The 22424-nt window shown below is 40.4% G+C and overlaps 1 protein-coding gene across 1 annotated transcript; it reads right to left on the reverse strand.

The window, feature by feature from the left end:
- Nucleotides 1–2052: 2052 nt before the first annotated feature.
- Nucleotides 2053–22070, reverse strand: LOC308096634 (uncharacterized protein; the record flags this gene model as incomplete). Its single annotated transcript, XM_080444046.1, has 11 exons — nucleotides 2053–3481; nucleotides 4082–4194; nucleotides 5148–5225; nucleotides 6359–6453; nucleotides 6994–7048; nucleotides 8889–8980; nucleotides 15394–15461; nucleotides 17120–17191; nucleotides 17830–17911; nucleotides 18038–18167; nucleotides 20673–22070. The coding sequence occupies 11 exons, from the start codon at nucleotides 22068–22070 to the stop codon at nucleotides 2053–2055; spliced, it is 3612 nt and encodes a 1203-aa protein (XP_080300172.1).
- Nucleotides 22071–22424: the final 354 nt, after the last annotated feature.

A 22424-nucleotide genomic window follows, 5' to 3' on the forward strand; every position in this document is an offset into this window, starting at 1 on the left:
TTTTCTGACAGTACTCCTACAGATTTTGTCCAAAAATCCCGCAAATCGGTAAACAATATCTCTATAGTCATTAAACAAAACAGCTCTTTCAGATTGTTCATATTCCATCCTGATTGGCTAAAAATGTCTTTCAAAGTTTGCAGGAGTGCTCCGTTTTGAACAAAATGCCTCAAATCATGAACACAGGATGCAATTTCCGTGAAATTTTGCACGCACATTCCCACTAGGCCGAGAAAGAAATGCCATTTGACATTTTTTAAATCAGCCTCATGGTGGCGCTATAACATGCCGATTCGTGTTTTTACCTATAACTGCACCGATCTGTGTAAAACTTTGTATGCACACTCCCTAGAGGTCAAGGAAGAACCTTTGCCCTGCATTTTTCACATCTGCCTTTTATAGCGCCACCAGGAGGCCGACTTATGTAAAACACATTATTTTATACTACTACTTCCAATTTTATCCAAATTTCATGCGAATCGGTACACATGATCTCTATAGTCATGTGATCAAGACGGATGTGTTTGATTTTTCATATTCCATCCTCATTGGCTAAGATTGACATCAAAAGTTTGCATTATTGGGGCTTGTTTTGAACACAATTCCGCAAATCATGAACGCACCGTCCGATTACGGTCAAACTTTGCAGGCACATTCACACTATGTTGAGGAACAAATGCCACCCTTTTAACATTGGCCTGTTATAGCGCCACCAGCAGGTCTAATTTAGCAAAACAAATGTTCTTAACAAAATGCCTCAAATCATGAATGCAGTCATTGTCCGATTGTCGTGCAATGCCTAAGAAGAAATGGCACCCTTTTCACATTGGCCTATTATAGCGCCACCAGGAGGCCACAATAGCCTACCTGACCTGGCGGAGACCTGTGCTCCGAGGAGCACTTTATTTAGTTTATTTATCCTTCACATTCTTTTCTACTGCTGGACAGGATATCAACATGAATCAGTCGTTTTCATAAGTAGGATTTTAACCACATGTTTGTATTATTGTTCTGGGTATAATATATGAAAAGAATTTTAAAAAGAAAATACAGTATTGGTACATTAGTCTGATACATGATATAGTAAAACTACAAATGCAACACAAATCAGAATATACATTAAATTATTATATGTTTCACTGTTAAACCAGGTATTGTATTTTAAATCTACAAATAGATGTAGCCACCAGTTCGAAACACATTCATGGGTATGGTGCAAATGTGGCCATAAATGAATGACAGTTTGTCCAAACATCAACAAACTAGGTGTATATGTTTAATGAAGCTGTTGAAACCCATAAATGTCCCCTTAAATTGAACAGTAGGGGTGATGGCATTGCTGAGGCCATGCCATGGCACAGATTTTACCATAAAATGATTGAAATGTCTGATGGTCGTAAAATCTGTTAATTATCTTTAATACAGTTGTGAAACTGTCAAAGGACCCTTGCAATCTATGTGGGCTTGAAACCCCAAATTGCAGTTATTTGTAATTTTGATAATTTAACTCTGAACCTAAAATATTATAATAATGACCATCAGTAACAAACAATCATTAACATTATTAATAATTAAAAAATTACATAATTTTTAGCATTGCTATTATTATTGATAATAGACAGGTGATAATATGATTATAATTATTGGTTATTAACTAATAACTGTGATATTATTCATAACAACATAATCATCCCATCATATGAACATGTTGATGACATCACAGATCCGAGACTAGTGTTACTTTATACACTTAAGTTGATTGTTATCCATAGACCAAAACACATCATCTCGTCTCTGTCGGGTGGAAACCTCATATGTTCCAAAACTGCTACTTTTCAGGATTCAAAAGCATATTTTTTTACACTTTTGTGTGACGCTATAGTATGATCAAGTAGGGTTTACGAAATTACGAAAATAAAAAGGTTTCTGCCTGACAGCGACGAAATAGATACTATACTAGTAGTAATGTTTTTTTACTTGTTCCCCTTTAAAGACTCTACTTCTTACCATCCATCATCATCATCATCATCATCATCATCATCATCATCATGTCTAACTATCCAGAATTACACTGATCTTGCCTGGTAAGATCTTCAGAGGGACAGTATGACGATCAGTGCCAATATATGGAAAGAGTGTCTCAGTGAAAGTGTGTGTGAAGGTGTGTATGTGTGTGTTAGTATCAGGATCAGAGAATGACAGCTTTCCTTTGTTCCAGGTCATCTGGACTCTGATCCTCTGAGGTTTCTGCTTAAATGAGAGATCAGTGAGAGACCCTGATGAGGAGCGTGCTGTGTATTTACCTTTATTTAACCCTATTCTCCATAATTTACCCGCTCTGTTTCCCTTCCTCTGAAAGGACTCTGCTAACACACCTACTGTCCAGTATGTATTGTCTCTAACCTCAACATCCCAGCTGTGAGTCCCTGAGTTAAAGCCCTTAGAACCCAGGACGAAGGCATAGTGGTCAAACCTCTCTGGGTTGTCAGGAATGTGCTGTTTCGCTCCAAGTCTCACACTGGTCAGATCATCAGACAGGATGAGGTCTGGATGGGCAGTGTTGGGGTCCAGAATGACAGGGGTGTAGGAGACAATGTCCTTCATCTTGTCCCAGACTCTGAAGGTCAGGTTGCTCAGGTGTTTGGTCACGTCTATCAGTGCTCCTGAGACCGGCTGTGGGTCCTGCAGTGTGAACTGGACTCTTTGCATTGTGGTCTTGTAGTTCTGCAGGAATGAGATGTGTTCAGCTCTCAGCTCCTCCTCTATGGCTCTGATTGTGTTTGAAAGGGTTGAGATGTCTCTGTTCAGACCCTTAATCTTCTCCTTCATCATCTGACTTTTCTTCGACTCTTCCTCCCTCAGTGCAGTGATGCTGGCCTCCTCTTCCTCTTGTAGAAACTGACGCATCTTCTTAAACTGTTCCTTCATCTGCCTCTCTGTGTTCTGAGTCTGGACCTGAATGTGTTCTGCTGTTTGATCATAGTTTGTTTTAACTTTATTAAAGACCTCCAGTTTCTCATGCAAAGGCTTCAGTGACTTCTGGACTTCCTCCTTGTGACCTAGTGCAGCTTCACCAATGGGTCTGAATCTGTGGTCGGTGTGTTTTTTAGAATCTCGACACACAAGACAAACTGGCTGTTGACATTCCAGACAGAACAGTTTGAGTGTCTCAGCATGCAGACTGCAGAGAACCTCAGACCCTGTTGAAGCTCTCTGATGTCTCTCCTGTATGAAGGCCTCACACATGTTCTTCAGAGCCAGGTTTCTGGGTGGATCCATTGAATGTCTCTTCTTACAAACTGGACATTCCTTTATTACCTTCTCTCTCCACCATTCCTGCAGACAGGCTTTACAGAGGCTGTGGCTACAGGACAGGATAACAGGATCTTTAAAGATGTCACAACATACAGGACAGGAATAATCCTCTTCAGGGCGAGACAACGTGGAAGCCATTTGGTCTCCGAGTGAAGCTACTAACACACTGTTCAAGCCAGGAAATGCGCCAGGCAGTGGTGGCAACACTCCCTCCTCTAGAATGTTCCCTGAAGTTTACTTTCACTGTGAATTCCAGTGGTCTGGGTCAGTATTCCCTCCTGTAGCTGTAGAAAGACGTCTGTCCTCCACACTGGAAGTTGTATTTGATCTGAAGGTGATTCTTATTATCGGTCTCTCCGTGTGTGTGAGGATGATAGTAGCCTACTGCAGTGTGAGGAGTAAGGTTAACAACCTCTCTGTTTCCTGTTTTAGGTCAGGTAGGACTGGCAACGGGCAGAGCCTTGACAACACCATAAAGTTGTTTCAAAGTTCAGTTATAATCACCTTTTCACCCACTGAGGGCGGAGGCAGCAATGCAAGTCACCTGCTGCTGCATGTCCACTCAGCGGGAGCAGTTAGGGGTTCAGTGTCTTGTTCAAGGAAATTTTTAAACGCAGTGTCAGGAAGAGAGCTTTTCAGAGGATATCAAGACATCACAGAAAGACAGGAGAGACACAGTCATGTGAAACGTCTTAAAGAGCATATTGAAGTCAACAGAGAAAAAACAGGAGCTTTTAAGGATTTGAGTTTATGGCATTGAGTGGACCTGGTGACATAGTGGTAAGCAAATGGCCCTCTTGCAAAGATTTCCGTACCGGAAACCACGGCAGTGGAAGAGACTTTAAAGAGAAGATAAATACAGGTATCCACGAGTTCATGCTGAAACACAAGAAGTGATCTCATACATGGAGATTCTGACCTCTGTCCCACTAGCTAATAATTGAATCGAGTTTCATCATGTGACTTCACATTACAGCACCAAACCACAACCAGACCTGCCAACCTTGGGAAATTCTGTGAAGTACCACAATGCGGGTGTGCAAAGCCCCCGCCCCACAAATTTTGGTCCTGCAAGCCATTTTTGGGGGGATTTTGGGGGACCTTTACAATTATGTTATTTCACACCAGAAATGTAGTACTTTGCATGTCTTACACTAATGGAGGCAAGATGTTACAACCATGTCATTCCTGCGCTGTAGCCATTTAGGATAATAATAATAAGGTTGATGGAGTCAGTTCTTCACTAGATAAAATTAAGTTTTCATTAAGTGTTATTAATTAATGAATTATTTAATTAATTTAATTATTTAATTAATTAAATAAAAATGCCAGGCAATACTTGCTTGAAAAGTAATGTTGCCATGGCAATACTGTAGATAAACCTTTAATAAAATATACTACTGGACTTGCTCAGACTGAGTTAACATATAGTTACTATCAATAGATATAAATATAAATGTCAATATACATTCAATCATTACATTACGGTCACATTTTAAAAAGTTTGTTCTTAGTTCTTATTACTCTCCCGTATCCCATTCAGTCAGTGCACCACGGTGGATGCTGCTTTTCACGGTCTGTGTGTAAGACTCACGCAGCTGCGTTCAATTTGTGGAGATTTTGGGTCAGGGAGGGGAGGGGTAGGCAGAAACTCTTCCACCAGCACTCAGCTGAACTCCTGCGGCCACGAGTTGGGTAAATACTGAATGTAGCCTCTTTTTGGTTTAATTGTTATACCGCGCCCATCCGCCGAATTGCGTAGTTTTCAGCAGGCATTTCGTACCTGCGTACCGAGACCTAAAATTGCAGCATTAAGGCATTAGTCCACATACCTTGATGAATGCTTCATACACGTTCAGCATGGTGAGATGATCTCCCTCAGCCACAGCAAACTTCCTGTGTTCTCTAGCCTGCAGAGTCAAACGTCAGACAGATGTGATTTATGTTTTATGTACTTCTCTGTGACAATGTACATAACAGTGATTCTCAACTAATTTTTTCATTTCAAGGACCCCCCAGTTTGAATGATATGCATTAGGCCAAGGACCCCCACTTAATACAATGTGTTATCTCTGGGACCCTGATCTACACTCAGGGTTCCCTCACATTTTTAACAATTAATTTTCAAAACTTTTCCAAAGGATTTTATCCCATTTCCAGGCCTATAGCAATCATATAGTGCAATAATGAGGCTCTTCCACATGTGTGCTATCAATGACCCAAGACAGAGTCGAGTAAAGGTGTCACGTGACAAAAAGGAACAGATCTACAAGATAATAACGTATCATGGTCCAATCCAATCCACTTTATTTATTGAGCACATTTAAAACAACAGTGTTGAACATAAGTGCAACGTGTTGTCAGCTTGTAGATCCATGTGTCAATTGTTTTGAGACAAATTAATTTAAGTCGACTCCAATTAATAGTAATTAATATTTACCATTTGAGCAAAATACCTGCACTCCTCCATTCGTACTCAAATGTTTTATGTTTATAATGTAACAGTGAAACAGTCTTGAGCCCATATTTATAACATAATGCAATGTGTTTTATCAGTGACCTATGGAGTGGTGGATATCAGTTAAGATAAGATACTGTATACATGTATAGGCTCATTTAAAAGTTATTGACGTGGATTGTTTTATGTAAGAAATCTTTTCATTGTAACCTCGTACAGAGTACACCAGAGTGATACAGTATACTACAGCTGTAAAAAAAAAAAAATCTTATTGTGAAAGCAAGGACCTTATTGTAAAGTAGTCTGGCATGTCTACCAAATTCATGCAGTTTTAACATAATTCAGCACTAATGTGTGGCCCTTTACTCACTTTAGTGAGTCAGTATGGCATTTATTAATGGAAATAAATGCTGCCCACCCCTGTACATCGTAAAATCCTGAGTTTATTTAATTCCATTTGTACACTCTAAGGAGTTACAGACTCGTAAGGGTCCCTTTTGGACCCCTGGTGGTCTCCCAGACCCGATGATGAGAAACGGTGATGGTACAACGTATTGCTTTAGAAAAACCCCCGTTTCAACTCACGGCAGCTTTCTTCTGATTCGGCGGCACCACGAAGATGTTCTGAATCTGCATCATGGCGGCGATGGTGACGATCTCCAGGAGCATCTTGGCAGCATCTTGGCAAACATGGGGCTGAGAGGGAACTCTGCCATCCACACGCCCATGGGGTCAGTCAGCCGGCCATACTGGTCCAGGCCTGCCAGTACACACACACACACACACACACACACACACACACACACACACACACACACACACACACACACACACACACACACACACACACACACACACACACACACACACACACACACACACACACACACACACACACACACACACACACACACACACACACACACAATCAAAAAACCCTACAGCGTACAATAAGTCAATGAGAAGACCGTTTTCAATTGTAAATCTCTAATCAACAAAGCAACTATAATTGAAGATATTATATTTGGAATTACATGTTTTTTATAACTGTTTTTTGAAAAAACTTATGTTACTATGTCAGTGGTTCTCAATCTTTTTCATGTCAAGGACCCCAAAATGCACTCAGTGCCGGGCTATGAGCTTGTATATCTGCTATTTTTGAATAGCCAAAGTGTAAAATAATGCTTTTTAAGTCAAATCTAAAAGGAGTAATTTCTTACCTCCTAGAGCGTAGAGCAGCTCCAGAGCCTGGACCATGGTCTGGGCAGGGGGAGGCTGTTCAATGACAACACAGGAGGTTATGTCAAGTCCAGCAATTTAATTACAAAGTTTAACATTTAAAAACATAATGCCACATGCCTCTAAAACCACTTTATTTGAATCATATAACCCAGGGGTGGGCAACTTTGATGATGGAGGGCCACTATAATTCCACACTCGCACTTCCACATTGCAAATACTGTTGGGCAGACACCTCTCGTCTCCGTATTTTTCGTAAATTAATGCCATACTTCGCCATTCTATGTCACGAAAAAGTAGCAAAAATAGCCGATCTACAAGCTCAAAACGCGTCGCACCGCAACGCGTTTTGAGCTTGGAAATCTGATTTTCTTTTGCCATTTTTGAATTGGAATCCTGAAAAGTAACATTTTTATTTAATTTCAAATGCATTTAGTTATACTTATGTTACAAATACAAATACATTGGACATAAAAAAGACAATAGAATTTGAATACTAGTCATTATGCTACTAATATAGACTGAAGTAATTAAAGCGGGTCATTGCATGTTTGGAATTGTAACAGCTGATTGTGTTGTTGTGTATTTTTCTGTTGGAACAGACTGTGAAGATGAATACCCCTGAGGGGACAATAAAGACTATTATTATTATTATTAGTGCCCCTGTTCTGGGGCGAACATTCTGTGATAACATTCTGTCAAAATAAGTAAGTAGGTCAGAGTGGCGAGAACGAGGGAGTCCATCCCCTTCTCAGTGCCCTGGGAGATGGACTGCTGAGGTGGAGCACCACACCTACCATCAGCTCCCAGTAGTTACCGCACAACTTAGCCAAGCCCTGCCATTCATATGCTGAGTTGGCTGTGCCCGGGATTGAACCTAGAACCTTGTGGTCCAAAGCTGAGTTTTCTGCCGACTAAGCTATGTGACATGTTGTGATTTTGTATATCGGCTATTTTCAGCGAATATATAGGGTTTAAGTGGTTATTAAGGAAACATTTTCTCAGTGATTTCAGGAGCACCACTATACAGGTATAGCTAACACAGACTGTGTCAATTTCACAGATTTAATTCCAGCAGTCCTCTCGGGGGGGGGGGGGGGGGGAGTCAGTCTAAGTTAAAGGATCTACACCATGAATTTAAAAAATATATTTGATATTTAATATCATATGGTGTATGTCCCTCAAACCTTTTTCAAAAGGTTTGAGCCTAAATCATCACTCAGATATACTCATCCCAAGTCAATTGTCTCTGGCTTATACAGCACTTTCAGCTGCAATACCAAAACGTCCTCTTGGGCAGGGGGGGGCTACTGAGCAATTCTGTTTTTTATTTTAAAAAAGTATTTAAAAGAAATATTAAAAAAATAAATAAAAAAAGGAAAAATTCTGCATAAAAAGAAGCATCTAAGAAAAATACAAAATCGAAAAAAAAACACTTTGAACATTTTTGAACAATTCCACCAAGTGTTTGAGGTGCCTGTTTCACCCACTTCCGGGGGGCGGAGCCAAAATCCGAGCCCGAAGTATTTGTTCGTAGACCCCCACGTAGAAAAAGTTTCGGAGCGATTCGGGCACTTTTCATTTAACATTGGGTTTGCCATCATTAATGTTTGTGACATCAGAAACATTGCCATTCTGAGATCGCCTGTTCAGACACGCCCATTCTGGAAATCCATGAAATGAGAACGAATGACTGAATTTTAAAAAAAAACATTTTTTTGGGTACAAGAGACACTGGGGACCCCAAAAAATACAAAAAAACAAGAGAAAAGTGATTTTCATGGTGTAGACCCTTTAATTAAACAAGCAGAGATCAAATCACAGCCACCTCTCCTTCTCTCTCCCCTGTGTAAAACCAAGAGTCAGTTATACTCACAGAGAGGAAGCTGAATCTCAGTACGTTGTCGATGCCCAGGGCCTTGAGCTGCAGGATGACGGGGGCCAGGTTGGTGCGCTGCATCTCTGGCACTGTGGTGGCGGGCAGTTTTTTCACTACTGTTGGAGCCCTCGCAGGGCAGTGGAATTCCTTGTACTACATGCGCAGAGCCCAGGGTCTGGCAGGGCGTAAGAGAGAACTCCTCACTGAGCATTTTTCGGGCTATTAGACGTCTAAAATACGTCTGAGGTCTAGAATAAAATCGGGTTATAATTGGTCTAACAGTGAACGTTTTTTCAACGTCTATTCTTAGCCTAGACGTTGATTAGCTGTTTTTTAAGCGTCTATATAGACCGTCTATATCATAGCCAAAATGACGTCTATATTAAAAAATATAAAAAAAACTGCTAATCAACATCTAGGCTAAGAATAGATCGACGTTGAAAAAACTGTCACTGTTAGACTAATTATAACCCGGTTTTAGACGGAGGTCTAATAGACGACTATGGGCTCACTGGGTCACTAACGCTCTGAACCAGGGCTAGTCTGGACCAGACCTAGCTGTAGAATACAACTCTCGTAGATGTATTTATGATTCTGACGTTTTCAATCTACGAGAGCTGTAGGGTTCACGCCCCATGGAGACATGGACTTTCTGCACTATGCCCCGTAGACACTCCAAACATGTACAAAAATAAAGGTGCTTACCCCCACGCCCCAAATGTTAACTGTCTCTACGGGGTAGTAGTTTAATGTAATAATCCATATCTTTCAATAAAGAAGTGTTTTAATGCCGTATGTGGCCGAACGCCATTTTTTCACCCTCGTTTACTTCCTGTTTACATTGAGTGTAATTCCGGGTTTCACCGGATGCGCCCCGTCACTACCCGTCACTACCGCCCATTGGGAACTTCCGATAGAATCGGCCACAGACGGCATTAAAACACTTCTTTATTGAAAGATATGGATTATTACATTAAACTACTACCACGTAGAGACAGTTAACATTTGGAGCGTGGGGGTAAGCACCTTTATTTTCAATTTGTACATGTTTGGAGTGTCTACGGGGCAGCATAGTGCAGAAAGTCCCTGCGTCCATGGGGCGTGAACCCTACAGCTCTCGTAGCGAAAATATTAAGTACAGAATCAAATAAAAAACCAACATCAGTGACTTCATGATTAAGATTAATGGAAATATAACTTAAAGAAAACCAAACAAATCTTAAACTGACCTCTTGTTGGTGCTGAAGTGAAAGCTGCTGGTCCTCCTGGAGTCCTGATGGTCTCAAGGTTGCATCATTCACACACCTGGAGATGATAAAAACATTTTTAAAGTGGCACGAATCTGAGAAAGAAGTTCTCTGGTCCTATCCAGTGGTGGAAAAAGTACTCACATTTGTTACTTAAGTAAAAGTATCAATACCGCAATGTGGATATACACCCTGTTACAAGTAGATCGGTTCCGTATTCAAAATGCACTCGAGTAAAAGTACAAAAGTATCAGCATCAAAATATGCTTAAAGTACCAAATGTAAGATTAATCATTGTGCAAAATGTCCCATTTCACAAGTTCAATATGTATACAAATATTTTGAAAATAGCAGATCTACAAGCTCACTCACAACACATGTGATTTGTAATAATAATCCAAATCTACAAAGTAACTATACTTAACGTTTTCAAATAATTGTAGTGGAGTAAAAAGTACAATATTTGCCTCTGAGATGTAGTGGAGTAGAAGTAAAAGTATTGAAATTTGGAAATACTCCAGTAAAGTAAAAAATACCTAAAAAAAAATCTGCTTAAGTACAGTACTTGAGTAGGCCTAATGTACTTAGTTACTTTCCATCACTGGTCCTATCAGACAGTATAGTAGCCTACTGTACTACTAGAAGGCCTACTGTCCCTATGGCAGTGGTTCTCAAACTTTTTCAAGCCAGGCAAGGACCCCAAAAATTGATATGTATTTGGCCTCGGACCCCCATCTGAAAAGGTTTTGTGCCAGGGACCCCCAGAAAAGATGTAGATCTTCTATTTTTGAATAGCCAATGGATGAAGTGATTAAAATGATTGAGATTCTATATTAACTACGTTTGCTGGGGACCACTGTTGGTCCCTCCACTGGAGGAAATAGTCCTTTCTTGTTTACCACAGTATTGTCTATTTTATTTTGAATTTGAACATAATGATCGCATTGTATTTTAATTAGTGTGTAGTAGATGATGTCCATGTTTCAAGCTCACAATGGTTTAAAAGAACTATTTCTCTTAAACTAAAAAGGATGATGTGTGGGAACTCTCAAAAAGTTCCAAGTTCCAATTTGAGTTAAAGGGTTAGGTATAATAGCCTATTATTACAAGCTAGATTTATATGTACACATAGGCCATTGCATTAAATAAGTCCTAAATTAAATCTAGACACACACACACACACACACACACACACACACACACACACACACACACACACACACACACACACACACACACACACACACACACACACACACACACACACACACACACAGTTATGTATCATTGAAGTAGACAGCTGCACTGGTAAGTGGATCCTCAGCCAGCTTGAGTTAGCTACAAGCAGGTTCGATGGCAGGTGTCTAAATCACTACACCACCTTCCATGAACATTTCACATTCATTTTAATAACATGGGACATATAAACCGACTTTTGTCAACGACACAACAACCCTATACTCCTACCATAATCATCATTACATAAACTGATAGCTACTATTACTCTGAGCATATTTTATCATATGCCTAAGAACACGTGGTGTGTGTGTGTGTGTGTGTGTGTGTGTGTGTGTGTGTGTGTGTGTGTGTGTGTGTGTGTGTGTGTGTGTGTGTGTGTGTGTGTGTGTGTGTGTGTGTGTGTGTGTGTGTGTGTGTGTGTGTGTGTACATGGATGTTGGAACCAACATCATAGACCAGGGGTCCTCAACATTTTTCAGGCCAAGGACCACTTAGCTGAGAGAGATGAAGCAGGGACCCCCACTACATATTGTATACAATTGTGTTGCGGGAACTTGCGGATTAAACTTTTTCATAGATTTCATACTCAGCTTCATAGACTATCATCAGTGTCGTGTAAATGCATGTTTTGTTATGTTTATTTTAGACATTTAACCACTTAAACATTCAATGCTTAGTAAACTTGACCTTTGGCTCTGTACTTGGTTTGCTCTTTTTTCCCTCTACACCAAACCCTCCAAAAATAGCCGATCTACAAGCTCACATGTGAGCTTGTAGATCGGCTATTTTTGGCTAAAGTTCTCCTCAGAATAGGGATGCTATAGGGTTCAAGTGGTTAATGTAAAATAAAATATATTATATCACACAAAGATTTGGCGGGCCCCATGTAGTAACTCTGAGGAGCCCCCTAGGGGTCCTAGACCCCCTGTTGAAGACCCCTGGCATAGAGAGAAGTACAGACATTTCTAATGATAGGGCTTTAGCAGTGAAAATACAAAGTATAAAACTCCTCCAAATAGTCATCATGATACAGTGGAGTAAATTCCCATTTATGATTAAACACTGCCACCTTCTGGTAAAAATAACACACTACAGGACTTGAGGAGTGAGTAGTATGCTTCACTGGCAGACAATAAAAAACATGGATTCAATGTAATAAAGCCAGTGGTTCTCAAACGTTTTCATGTCAAGACCCCCAAATTAACATGTGTTTTGGCTGCGGCGCACCCCATTTTGAAAAGATTGTATGCCAGGGACCCCCAGAAGAGAAGATTTAAAAACAGAATTCTATATTCCAATTTCTTTCATAAATAGCCGATCTATACGAGCTAAAACTTTGAAATGTTGATGCTATATTAACTTATTTAGCCGGGGGAACCCCTGGAACACCTTCAAGGAACCCTGGGGGTTCCCGAATCCCCCAACCCACTTTGAGAACCACTGTAAATAAAGACTATAGGGTCAGTTATTTCAGTGCACGACCATAAGGCTTTATTTGAAGATGTGTGTTTTAGAGATGTCAAGGGTTACAGATCTCTTTCCTCGGCGGTTGAGTTAACTACAGTTCTACAGATTGCAGCAGAGTGTCGTCTGCATACAGAGTCAGGAGTAATCAGCACAAATGGGAGTAAACAATTTCATTTTTTTTGCGGCTACATGTTTGGCTACGTCATTGTTTTTGTTTTTTTAAGCTACAAGGTGATCTTAAAGTGTACCTTAAGAGTACCATTTTAACATGCAAGAGTACTTCACTTATAGACTCTACTAATTGGATTGCACTTATTTTTGATGGCGTTAATTTCTCCAGAGTTTGATTACCGTGTTTCACTGATCTGAAGTTAACCTACTGTTATGGAAAACCATGCAGACATAAGTCAATAAAGTTCAGGACAAGTAACCTTTACCGATATGAAAGCAGGTCCTACATATGGATCAAAATGACACCCTTGGTTCAATTGCTCCACTGAGACCTTCTGAAGTTTTCAGAGCCAAATACTTGTCCAGATTAACACAATTTACTAAGTATACAAATAAAGGCAAAAGCAGGAATGTAAAATGCATGTTGTCGTCATGGAATGGAAGGGGTTGACACTAAACGGTTGCCCGACTGCCCCGTGGTAAATAAAACGTTCGGGTTTGCTTTCAGATTGCCCGACGGGCAAGTGCATTCCGTCTTTATTAAATATTACTGGCTATTCATGAAGAACAATGCTAACTTTTTACAACTAGCAGTTGCGCTCATTCTGGTATTTCAAAGTGACTGTCACCAGTCGGCAGTTATCGATTGGATTTAACATTTATTAGTTCTACAAGCTATCATTTCATAATGGACAATGTACTTTTCGGGCAAGTAGGCATGACCTTTGGGGCAAGTAGAACATGACCTGTACTTGCCCGACGGGCAAGTGCCTCCGAGACCATAGTGTAAACCCCTCATAATACCAAATATCAAGCGATTATGGCAGTATTAATTAATGAAATGTGCATGCCAATGTGATGTAAGAACCACTGTCATGATTGGCCAAACAGACATGGCTTAAAAACATGAGCACTACTGTTTCATTGTTGCTTCACATCATCATAGGAACAAAATGGCACTTGATTTTTTTGAGTTTTTTCGATTGCACTGCTTTGTATCTGCGCGGTTTATTTGCACATTCCATATGAACATGAAATGTGAAATATCATGGCTAATAGAAAAAATTTGGCACCAAGAGGTAGAAAGGCCACTGCGTTTCGAACTAGTCAGAAGTTAAGTGGCAAGAAAGAGTTATCGGACAAACTGTCCCAAGTCCTTTTTTCACAGTTTCACATCAGCTGTACAATCTTCAAGGTCAAACAAAGAAAACCGCATTACACAGTTTCCACTGCAGCAAAAGTCCTGAAAATTTCTTAAATCTCGGGGGGCCAGAAATGAAAAGGATGAGATCTGATTCGAAGCTTCGTTTCTGTATCCAACAGGTTGATATCGCAAACCAATTAATAAACATAAAGGCACCCAGGCGTTTGGGGTAAAGCAAACTTTAAAACCGAAAGATAAACCACGTTTAAGTCCCTCAAAATATAACATCTTCACTTTCCACTTTGTCTTTAGTTTATTTTCCGAGTTCTGCTGCTGCCAACTGGAATAACAACAAAAATACTACAGCGTTAAAAAAATAAAAATGGAAGCTGAGAACCAGAGGAGGAGCTGTGACAGGACAGTCATTCCCTGGATCTCAGCCTTGCTCTGATATGTACACAGGTGGAGGGTCACTACTGTATGGCCAATGCTAGGAATGGACACCAGTGGTGAACATTGTGAACCGATCGCCATTTAAGCCGGATTTAGACTGGGCAGCGCATTGTGTCTCGACACCGAAAGATAGCCGATCTACATGAGTATTCTGTTCATTCAAGTGTAATGTGCAAACAATCGTTACTATCTGACCATTTATTCCAGGTCTTAGCCTGGTAAACCATAGCCTGGCATGGCAAACCATCCCGGTCGCGTGAATTCACATTATCATTGTCTTCTGCAGAAACCAAAAAGTGGAAGAGCCAATCAACGTCTGCGCTCAGGGCCCTGTGATTGACAGACACTGAATGGCTCTTCCACTATTTTGGTTTTTGGGGGTGAACTATCCCTTTAACTCTTACTTTGAGGAAAATAGATGATATACAAGCTCACAACGCATTGTGAACTTGTAGATGGGCTCTTTTCGGTGCGAGACACCAGCGTGCCAACTAAATCAGTCGATATACTATACTATCACTTCATCTTCCTCCGCAGAGGGTCATCAACAACAATCAGATATTAAACTGATAAGAACAGATTCTACACTTGATCTTTAGCCAAAAGGCAGAGGAGAGTGGAGGCTCAACGATGTGCCACTCACCGGTGTCCATTCTAACAAGATTGGGCCCTTGGATGGAGATGGAAAGTAAATACATTGTACAATCTTTTTTTATATACAGTGTGATGGATAGGGCACAGTGTGTGTTAAATGAGGTGCTCTCCATTTTCTTTCTGTCACAGCAGTGAGTGTTGGGCCGGCTCCACTTCTCAGAGGATCCGAGATCTCTTGCTGGCCAGCGACCCATGCTGAAAGAAAGAAGAGACACATTCAATCCGGGAAAGCATCTGTGTCCTTTTAGAGTTTAGAGCAGGGGTCTTCAACGTTTTCAGGCCAAGGACCCCCTAGCTGAGAGAGAGATGAAGCAGGGACCCCCTCAATATTGTATAATATTGTGTTTCAGATAACATTTTGCTGCTCTTTTTTTCCCCTTGACACCTATAATAACTCTTTGCCAAAAATAGCCGATCTAGAGCTTGTAGATCTGCTATTTTTGGCTAAAGTTCTCCTCAGAAAAGTGATGCTAGGGTTCAAGTGGTTAATGTAAAAAATAAAAATCATGTCACACAAAGATTTGGCGGACCCCCTTTAGTAACTCTGAGGACCCCCTAGGGGTCCCGGACCCCCTGTTGAAGACCCCTGGTTTAGAGAGAAGAGAGAGATAGTGAGATAAGAGAGAAAAGACAGACACACACACACACACACATACACACACACACACACACACACACACACACAGAGTTGAATGGACAGTTACTGTATGCTGCGCTCACAGCAGCTACAAAAGTTACAAATCCAAATGACTGAAATCAGTTGGGGCGACTGAGAACTTTAATCCATGTGCAGCCCTGGAAACCTCCACATTTTTCAGACCGAGGTGCAAAACAAACAAAGGATGAGTGTGTTAGTTTCTACGGCCTACCTTAGCCTGCTTGTAGAAGTGGGGAGCCAGTTCAACCAACCAGGATGATTCAACCGCAGTCACGTCACGCATGTAGTACTTTGAAGTCTGAACCACTTCATTGAAGATAACCCTGGAGAAGGACAGAATGTGATAGATTTAATTTGATTAATAATCATATCGTCACTGTCAGGTGCAAACCTATCTCTGTACTGCTACTTTTTTATTTTCTTTAATAAAAAGAACAAAAACATTGCTAGAATATACAGTATGTGTATTGTATGAATGAATTTATCGTTCCCCGCTTTCCTAGGGAGAGCGGGGAACATAGGACCTAACCTAAACCTAACCCTAACCCTAACCTTAGTGGGGGAACATAGGACCTAACCTAAACCTAACCCGAACCCTAACCTTAGTGGGGGAACATAGGACCTAACCTAAACCTAACCCTAACCCTAACCTTAGTGGGGGAACATAGAACCCGGGGAACATAGGGATGACCCCATATATACAGTGGTGGAAAGTGACTAAGTACATTTACTTAAGTACTGTACTTAAGTACAATTTTGAGGTGTTTGTACTTCCAATTTCCAATACTTTTACGCCACTACATCTCAGAGGCAAATATTGTACTTTTACTCCAATACAATTATTTGAAAACTTTAGTTACTAGTTACTTTGCAGATATACATTATTGTATTATAAAACATACAGTAACCACTTCAGCCCTATTTTACATACACAACGCGTCGCAACGCGTTGTGAGCTTGTAGATCTGCTATTTTCAAACATTTTAGTACCATTACGTTTGGTACTTTAAGTACATTTTGATGCCAATACTTTTGTACTTTTACTCAAGTAAATTTAGAATTCTGGACTTTTACTTGTAACGGAGTATGTCTATATTGCAGTATTGAAACTTTTACTTAAGTAAAGAATTTGAGTACTTACCACCACGTGTATGAATGAATTTATCAATGATATATATGGACAGACTTAACGTACCATTTTGGAGGCGTCTCCCCAAACAGCACAGAGTTGGGGTGGATGAGAAGCTCACGGTCGTCACGTAGAGTCCTGAGAGGGAGAGGCAGTGGGTTATTATTATCATTGTGATCGCTTAAATCAGACATCAAGCTCGCCATGCCTTAGTTTAAGGGTTCCCAAACTTTTCAGGGCGTGACCCCCCAAAATAATTATAATATTTGAACTGGGGACCCCCCACCCTGACAAGCACTTGGAATTGTATAGGAGTTGAGGCATTTACATTTAGTTTGACTCGGTTCCCACAGATAAATATTGTGAAAATAGTCGCTCAAAAATTAAAAGTCATTAAATTGTAACTTTAGAAATGTGCAGATATACCCTGTACAGTTATACTGTATGTTGGTTTGTTTACTGTTAAGTGAGAAAACAATGTTGCACATTAAGCTAATCGCCTGAGGACCCCCCAAAATAATTTGGGTCCCGACCCCCAGTTTGGGAACCACTGCCACGAGTTAGGAAACAACACAAAAACATAACAAAGTGCCACGACAGATACGCCCGAGTGTGTGTTTGGTGATGACTGACACAACAGGTGTGCCGTCTAGCTCTGACTCAGGCCATGTGTGACTGCTTAAATCAGCCATCATCCCATCTGAGAAATAGTTTCATATTGTACGTTTGACACATAAAAATCATTTCTCTTCCTTTGTCCATGGTCGGTCTCTCACCTGTAGGATCCTGAATGGTGAATGCGGGCCGCGTTGGCAAAGAACCCGACAGCAATGCACTTCAGGATCACATCAGGGTCACCTGGACAGCAACACAACGGCAGGAAAAAGAAATTCAACGCCTTCAACTCCACATGATACTGTATGATGGTACTGGCACCACATGACACACATGCAGACACACACACACACACACACACACACATACCTTCACTGGTGTTACGCGGCACTTTGAACTTGTTCATGAGCCGACGCAGCTGCTCTCGGACCGTCACGGCTCGCAGGAGACCCTTGTAATTGAGGGAGTGTTCCTGACACCACTGGGAACTCTTCAGGTGCTGAAGACAACAGAGAGAGACATGGGTGCAAGGTTAGCCAATGGAATACAACCACTATAACGACTACTAACCACTGTGTTTCCTGCACTATCTGTACCGAGTGGACCTCTGACATAGACCTACTGCACATATAAACGGAGCAGCTACCTTTAGCTAGGCTTTTTTGTATACTATTTAAATAGTTTTAAGAAAAATGCTGTTAATTATCCCAAAAGTGACGCAGAAAGTTCCCCCCAGAATAGGCATGCTGGGGTTCAAGTGGTTAATGTGGTTAAAGACAAATGTATTGATATTCAGAGGATTAGACAAAACACACTTATTGTGTATCTTACCTAACACCTTGGTGGTTTCATAAAACATCTGTAACATTTTAAATATTGACCTCTGCTAACATAAAAAAATATCATACTGTATGATGTCATAACATATAGATATGTTATTTTATGCAGCTGATCTGAAATCACACGAAATGTGTGGCAGCTCATTTTAACTTTATAAGTTTCTTTACAGATCTTTCATTAGAATTCATTCATATCTCAGAATTAGAGTGACAGGATATCAAAATGGTTCAATAAAACTATTTGACATTCATCCAAACTCGTTCAGCGATTCTATAATTTATGAGGACGCTTTGTAGAAATAGATTAGAATATAGTATAGTTTATAATAAAATACATGTTAATCTTCCTTTATGCACTCATTATTATGACACTGCAAAAAGAAAACACAAAATGTTGAAAATGTTTGTACTTCACCATTTATGAAACTATCTTTTCAAATACTAAATAATAATTACTCACCAGTGTTACTAAAATATTTCATGCCAACACACCCTGCGGTAAGACTAGACTAGAATCACACATGCAGTCATGAACATCCACTATTGTACTTCACTATAAAACAACCATGACTTAAGATCAGTTTTCGATAGTCAGACTTTAATTATGAATGCAGTCACATTACACATTACATCAGAAACACTGTGTCTCCCATCTCATTGAGTGTGAGTGATATAAACAGTTAACAGGGCATTTCAGTGAGCATGTAGACCATAGTACAGTTAAAACAACTCTACAGGATGGCTCTCTATCATTGTAGTTGAGTGTCTTGTTTTCCTGTTCATTTCCATCCTTCTATTATCTATCCCTTTAAGTGTATTCATACATTTCACTCCAGTTATTTATTTATCCTTCACATTCTTTTCTACAGCAGGACAGGATATCAGTATGTAAATCAGTCATTTTCATTAGTAGGATCAATGCTTTTAACCACATGTTTGTGTTATTGTTCTGGGTATAATTACATGAAAATAATGAAAAAAATAAAATACAGAATTGGTACATTAGTCTGATACATTATACAGTAAAACTACAGATGCTACACAAATCAGAATATACATTACATTATTATATGTTTCAGTGTTGAACAAGGTGTGTAAAATGAATTTTAAATCTCCAAATAGATGTAGCCACCAGTTCCAAACACATTCATTCATGGGTCTGGTGCAAATGTGGCCATAAATGAATGACAGTTTGTCCAAACATCAACAAACTAGATGGATATGTTTAATGATGCTATTGAAACCCATAAATGTCCCCTTAAATTGAACAGTAGGGTGATGGCATTGCTGAAGAAGGCCATGACCTGGCACAGATTTGACCATGAATGATTTTTAGGATATGTCCTTTTGCACACCTACAAACGGACAGGTGCGTCGGAGTATGAATGCTGAATATGGAAGAGAGAGGGAGTCCCGCACACTGTCTTCATTTATAAAGAGGTTTTTATTTAGGATGCAATGTTTCGGCTGCTTGGACCTTCATCAGGCATAAAAGTAAATGATTGAAATGTCTGATTGTCATAAAATCTGTTAATTATCTTTAATGCAGTTGTCAGAAACTGTCAAAGGACAAATTGCCGCTTTGCAGTAATATTTATAATTTTGAAAATTTAACTATGAACCTAAAATATTATAATAATAACAATCAGTAACAAACAATCATTACCATTATTAATTATAAACATTACATCATTTTTAGCATTACTATTATTATTGATAATAAACAGGTGATAATAGGATTTATAATTATTGATGTTATTAACTAAAAACTGTAGATATTATTCATAACAACATAATCATCCCATCATATGAACATGTTGATGACATCACAGATCAGAGACTAGTGTTACTTTAGACACTTGATTGTCATCCATAGACACAACACATCATATGGTCTCTGTCGGGTGGAAACCTCATACAGTATGTTCCAAAACTGTTACTTTTCAGGATTTAAATAAGCATCATTTTTTATGCTTTTGTGTGACGCTGTAGAATGACCAAGTACAAGTAGGGCGTTCATTTACGAAAGAAATGTGTTTAATATGGAGATAAGAGGTTTCTGCCCGACAGCGACGAAATAGACAATATACTACTAGTAATTTTCCTTTACTTGTTCCCCTTTAAAGTACTTCTTACCATAATGAATGAATTGCATTTACACTGACCTTCCCTGGTAACATCTTCAGAGAACCACCAATCTGACCAGTGTAAATATATGGAAAGAGTGTGTCAGTGAAAGTGTGTGTGAAGGTGTGTAGGTGTGTGTTAGTATCAGGATCAGAGAAGGACAGCTTTCCTCTTTTCCAGTCCAGCTGGACTCTGATCCTCTGGGGTTTCTGCTTCACTGAGAGATCAGTGCCTGACCCTGGTGAGTACCATGCGTTGTATTTACCTTTATTTAACTGTATTCTCCAGAATTGACCCCTTCTGTCTCCCTTCCTCTGAAAGGACTCTGCTAACACACCTACATCCCAGTGTGTATTGTCTCCAACCTCAACATCCCAGCTGTGAGTCCCTGAGTTAAAGCCCTCAGAACCCAGGACAAAGCCATAGTGGTCAAACCTCTCTGGGTTGTCAGGAAGCTGCTGTTTCTCTCCCCATCTCACACTGGTCAGATCATCAGACAGGATGTATACTGGATGGGCAGTGTTGGGGTCCAGAATGACAGGAGTGTAGGAGACAATGTCCTTCATCTTGACCCAGACTCTGAGGGTCAGGTTGCTCAGGTGTTTGGTCACGTCTATCAGTGCTCCTGAGACCGGCTGTGGGTCCTGCAGTGTGGGATAAAGGATAAAGGATGTGAACTGGACTCTTTGCATTGTGGTCTTGTAGTTCTGCAGGAATGAGATGTGTTCAGCTCTCAGCTCCTCCTCTATGGCTCTGATTGTGTTTGAAAGAGTTGAGATGTCTCTGTTTAGACCCTCAATCTTCTCCTTCATCATCTGACTCTTCTTCGACTCTTCCTCCCTCAGTGCAGTGATGCTGGCCTCCTCTTCCTCTTGTAGAAACTGATGCATCTTCTTAAACTGTTCCTTAATCTGCATTTCTGTGTTCTGAGTCTGGGACTGAATGTGTGCTGCTGTTTTATCATAGTTTGTTTTAAATTCATTAAAAACCACCAGTTTCTCCTGTAAAGGCTTCAGTGATTTCTGGACTTCCTCCTTGTGATCCAGAGCAGCTTCATCGATGGGTCTGAATCTGTGGTCGGTGTGTTTTTTAGAATCTCGACACACAAGACACACTGGCTGTTGACATCTCAGACAGAACAGTTTGAGTTTCTCAGCATGCAGACTGCAGAGATTCTCAGATCCTGTTGAAGCTCTCTTACGTCTCTCCTGTATGAATGCCTCACACAGGTTCTTCAGAGCCAGGTTTCTGGGTGGATCCACTGAATGTCTCTCTTTACAAACTGGACATTGCTTTATTACCTTCTCTCTCCACCATTCCTGCAGACAGGCTTTACAGAAGCTGTGGCTACAGGACAGGATAACAGGATCTTTAAAGATGTCACGACACACGGGACAGGAATAATCCTCTTCAGGGCAAGACGACTTGGAAGCCATTTGGTCTCCGAGTGAAGCTACTAACACACTGTTCAAGCCAGGAAATCAGCCAGTCAGTGGTGGTAACACTCCCTCCTCTAGAATGTTCCCTGAAGTTTACTTTCACTGTGAATCGTGGTTCTTGTTAAAGTCCATTCAGCTGACAGAGTCAGCAGCAGGTTCAAGGTCTGGGTCAGTATTCCCTCCTGTAGCTGTGGACAGACAGTCTGTCCTCCTCACTGGAAGTTGTGTTTGATCTGAAGGTGATTCTTATTATCGGTCTCTCCGTGTGTGTGAGGATGATAGTACTGCAGTGTGAGGGGTAAGGTTAGCAACCTCTCTGTTTCCTGTTTCATGTCTGGCATCACTGGCAAT

This window comes from Gymnoscopelus braueri, assembly GCF_963280865.1.
Source record: "Gymnoscopelus braueri genome assembly, chromosome: 12".
Lineage (NCBI taxonomy): Eukaryota > Metazoa > Chordata > Actinopteri > Myctophiformes > Myctophidae > Gymnoscopelus > Gymnoscopelus braueri.